Source organism: Protobothrops mucrosquamatus, unplaced genomic scaffold (genome assembly GCF_001527695.2).
Source record: "Protobothrops mucrosquamatus isolate PMUCROS unplaced genomic scaffold, P.Mucros_1.0 scaffold15626, whole genome shotgun sequence".
Taxonomy (NCBI): Eukaryota; Metazoa; Chordata; class Lepidosauria; order Squamata; family Viperidae; genus Protobothrops; species Protobothrops mucrosquamatus.
In genome coordinates, this window is record NW_015401392.1 from 1 (window position 1) to 4,898 (window position 4,898).

The 4,898-nt window shown below is 44.5% G+C and overlaps 1 protein-coding gene across 1 annotated transcript; it reads right to left on the minus strand.

The window, feature by feature from the left end:
- Positions 1–4,290: 4,290 nt before the first annotated feature.
- On the minus strand, positions 4,291–4,869 carry LOC107301686 (zinc finger protein 501-like). Its single transcript, XM_015830875.2, has one exon. It carries the CDS (start codon positions 4,867–4,869, stop codon positions 4,291–4,293), a length of 579 nt encoding a protein of 192 aa, XP_015686361.2.
- Between the last annotated feature and the right edge of the window lie 29 nt (positions 4,870–4,898).

Consider the following 4,898-nt stretch of genomic DNA (forward strand, 5'->3'; position numbering starts at 1 on the left):
GGTCGGCCTGCTCCGTCTCTGCCGCTTGCCAGCTACGCCTCGGCCGGCGCAGGGGGCGGAACCACGCATGCGCGGCGCTCCCGGGCAGGGAAAGTCCTCGACTTACGACCGGTTGGGTAGTCCTCGACTTACGAGCGGTTTAGTCCTCGACTTACGAGCGGTTTAGTCCTCAACTTACGACCGCTTTAGTCCTCGACTTACGACCGGTTGGGGTCACAGCATTAAAAAGGTTGAGAACCACTGTTTTATGGTAAGCAAGGACACCACTTTGCCTAAAGCTCTTCCCGCACTCTATGCATTTAAAGGGTTTCTCTCCCGCATGGATCAATTTATGCTTAGTAAAAGAAGTATTTGTCCTGAAGCTTTTTCCACAGTCTACACATTCATACGGGTTTTCCCCTGAATGGATCCTTCTATGGCATCTCTGTAACTCTCTCTGTCTTTAATAATAATAATAATAATAATAATAATAATAATAATAATAATAATAATAATAATAATGATAATAATAATAATAATAATAATGATAATAATAATAATAATAATAATAATAGTTGGAAGGGACCTTGGAGGTCATCTAGTCCAATCCCCTGCTCAGACAGGAAACCCTATACCATTTCAGACAAATGGCTGTCCAGTCTCTTCTTAAAAACTTCCAGTGTTGGAGCATTCACCACTTCTAGAGGCAGGTTGTTCCACTGGTTAATTGTTCTAACTGTCAGGAAGTTTCTCCTTAGTTCTAGGTTGCTTCTCTCTTTGATTAGTTTCCCTCCGTTGCTTCTTGTCCTGCCTTCAGGAGCCTTGGAAAATAGCTTGACTCCCTCTTCTTTGTGGCTGCCCCTGAGATATTGGAACACTGCTATCATGTCCCCCCTCGTCCTTCTCTTCATTAAACTAGACATACACAATTCCAGCAGCCTTTCCTTATATGCTTTAGCCTCCAGTCCCCTAATCATCTTTGTTGCTCTTCTCTGTACTCTTTCTAGAGTCTCAACATCTTTTTTACATCATGGTGATCAAAACTGAATGCAGTATTCCAAATGTGGCCTTACCAAGGCATTGTAAAGTGGTATTAATACTTCACATGATCTTGATTCTGTCTGTCTCTCTCTTGGCCTCTCTTTCCCACTAGCTTTCTCTCTTGGTCTCGCCCTCTTCCTCTCACTTTTTCCCCCTCTTTCTTTCTCTTTCCCTCCCTCCCTCTCTCTCTCCCTCCTGTCTCTCTGCCTCTCTCTCTCTGCCTCTCTGTCCCACTCGTTCTCTTTTCCTCTCTCTTTCTCTCCCTCCCTAACTCTCTCCCATTCTCTTTCCCTCCCTCTCCCCCCCTCTCTCTCATACACACACAAACACACACACACAACCTCTGGCAGAATGTGACATCTTGTGCTGCTTTTGATATATTTTGAGAGCTTGATGCCTGCTGCTGTTTCCCTCTTTAAAACTGTGATCAGTTGCCAGGACCACATCCTTTTCGTTTTCTCCTCCTTCACCTTCCAGACCAATGAAGAAGCCAGGAGGGGTGATCCCTGTTTCCATCCTCTGAACTGGATTTTCTTGTTTTTCTTTGAAGACTTTTCACTTCTAATCCAAGAAGCTTCTTCAGCTCTGACTACTCCCCACCATCCAGTCAGAGCTGAAGAAGCTTCTTGGACAAGAAGTGAAAAGTCTTCAAAGAAAAACAAGAAAATCCAGTTGCCTCTTGAAAAAAGCACCTCTGAGGCTCCAAAGGCTTTCTCCAACAGGGAGAAATCACGAGAGATTCCGCCCAGAGACAGATGACTCAACAGAAGGGAGGATTCCCATTGGCGCAACATATTCCTGGCAAACCAACTCCAAAGCATTCCTGTCAAGACCCCCCTCCCAATTCCACCTCTCCCCTACTTCTCTTGGGAGGGGGTTTGCAGGAAGCTTCCATGGGCTCTGCTGGGGTCCCTCTGTTGCTGCTGGTGGGTCAGCTGGTGAGGGTCCCTGGGAGGGGAAGAAGGGGGGCTGGGACCCCCATGAGAGGCATTGCGGGAAAGGCTTCAGGGCAAGGGAGAAGGAACCTTGCAAGGGTCCTCCCCTCCCCCATCTCCCTTCTGGCTACACCCCTCCCAGTGCAATTCCCTCCAGTAGGTAGGAAAAGGCAGGAAAGGCCATTGAGAGAAAGAGAGACGCAGCTCTGAGGGAAGAGGCGCCATGGGGCTTCTTCGGGGCTCCTCAGAGATGGCCTCAACTTCTTTTTCTTGGTCAGAGTCTGTATGAGGCCTCCTTCCGGGCCCCTCCTCTCCCTCAGGGCCACAATTGCTTCCAATAATGTATTAGCCTTTTAAAATTAGGAAGGTTGTTAATAATTAGAAAACACGTTTTTAGAAAAGTCGTATTAAAATAAAAAGCACAAAATCACATTCATGCTAGTAACAGTTTTCTCCAAAACCATAGCAATGCTACGGTCCCCTACTGCGTCAAGTACGTTTGACCTTTCTGATCAACTTGGCACCACAAAATGAAATGGAGGCACTAAAGTAACATGTAAAAACCTTGAGAAATAGAAAATACAGTACAGATTAATCTGAGAAACTAAACAATGAATAATTTAAATCAAGCAATTTAAGTCTTTAAAAAACATTGCTCATATAGTACATTGTTGGATCAATGAAGCCATTTATAAAGTCACTTTCAGCTGGGTTAATGCAATTTTGCACCAGACTGGACTGTACATAAAAACATTTGGGAGACATTTTCACTTGTAAACCAAACTTGTACAGTATATGAAGAAAAAAGCTTAATACCTTGCTACTGTCATGGTTCGAACAGACAAAGAGTAATAAAGCAGAACTCCGAGTCGTGCAATTTCCTCAAAAATATGTTTATTGTTACAGAGTATCTGCATGGTCAAAAGTGAAACCAAGACTAAAGTTCCCTCCAAAAAGTTACATTATTACAAAGTTAAAGTTCCCACCCCAGTACTATGCAATCAACTACATTTCCCAATAGAATAGTTTGGCGGGCTTTCTTATACTACGCCCAATCCCCAATTGTGGGAGCAATAGATGACCTTGATTCCCATGGCACATCTGATTGTTTTGACTAGCAAAACATCTGGACAAGCCCCCCCTTCCTCCATTCCATGTGGCAACTTCAAATGAGGGGGGAAATGGCTGCAGCCAGGCTCATTTGCAAAGTTGACAGATATATGTTTAAAGAAAGCCAGTATTTTTAACCCAATTAGAACTAAAATGAACACACAGAGACACACTTTCCCTTCTTTGGCTTGCATACACTAGAGCTTCACAAAGCCTGGAGCCTGATCTCAGACTCACTTCAGATGTTGCTTCTGCCTAAATAAAGCAGCTTGACCAAGCAGAGGTTTTGGAGTAATAAGAGGAGCAATTGTTTAACAGGTTTTCTTGAGAAAATTAATCAATTGGTTAATACCTCTGGAATTAAGAACTCTATCCTGGCAGCTTTCCAAAATCCAAATACATTTATTCACTGCTCCTATGGCAATCCTCTGAAAGAAAGACTGTTCTCCACATTTTTACACAAATGTTATTCTTTTTACACTCCATATTTTTAGATGGTTTCACATCATAGTGGATCCTTTTATGCAAATTAAGGACACTTCAGTCCCTAAAGCAGAGTTCGGGGAGCAAGGGGAGGGGGGAAAGGGATGGTTTTGTGGGGGGATGAACACTGGGTGTACATGCACACAAACACCCACTGCTTTTCTGAGTGCGGTTGTGAGTGCCCGAGATGACATTCATGAAAGTGGGGTACCAAATGCCTGCAATGCTTGTGATGACATTTGTGCGACTGGTGCGGCAAACACCTACAAAGCTCGTGACAAGGCTTGCGTGAGCGTGGCCACATATGCCGACTTTCACAATGCTCACGTGAGTGGGGCTGTGGGCGCACACTCACACACACATACACAATGGCCAGCATTCAGGTAGACCAGCGGCCAATAGGCCATGACCGATAATGAGAAACAGCCCACAGATTAGGATCCCTTGCCCTAAAGCAGGGGTAGGCAACCTTGGCTCTTTTATGACCCGTGGACTTCAACTCCCAGAATCTCTTTCCCCTCAGCGTGGCTGGCTCAGGAATTATGGGAGTTGAACTCCCCGAGTCATAAAAGAGCAAGGGTGCCTACCCCTGCCCTAAAGGGATCTCTCTCGTCCTGTATGTATCCCTGATATGAAAATAATAATTTGATTGCTTTACACATGATATTTTTCTGCCCTCTGTGGATTCTTTCTTGAGAAACATCCTGTTTTCACCAACACTCCTTCCGCATTGCAAACATTTCTATTTCTCCCCTGTGTGGATCCTCTTATGGGAAGTAAGGTGTCTTTTTAATCTGAAGCTCTTCTCACACTCTGTGCACTGATGCAATTTCTTCTGTGTGTGGGAACTAATGTGGTAAGTAAGGGAGCTGCTTGAACTCAAACTCTTCCCAGGTTCATTGCATACATACAATTTATCTCCCATGTGGACCCTGTTATGGGAAGTAAGGGTGCGGTTATCACAGAAGCTCTTTCCACATTCCAGGCATTTATAGGGTTTCTCTCCAGTGTGGGTCCTTTTATGGTAAGTCAGATAGCCACTGCCAGCAAAGGTCTTTCCACAGTCTGTGCATTTATAAGGTTTTTCCCCTGTATGGATCCTGTGATGGAAAGTAAGTTGACTGCTTTGGCTGAAGCTCTTCCCACACTCAATACATTTATAGGGTTTCTCTCCTGTGTGGATCCTTACATGAGAGGTAAGAGAACTCTTTACATTGAACTTCTTTCCACACTCTAGGCATGTATAGGGTTTCTCTCCCGTGTGGATCCGTTTATGGCAGTTCAGGTGACTGCTGCTTTTGAAGCTTTTTCCACACTCCATGCATTTATACGGTTTTTCTCCTGTGTGGA

What these genes read in the sequence shown, in the direction of transcription:
- LOC107301686 (XM_015830875.2), bottom strand. Translation starts at nt 4,869, where the DNA reads ATGGAGTGTGGAAAAAGCTTCAAAAGCAGCAGTCACCTGAACTGCCAT.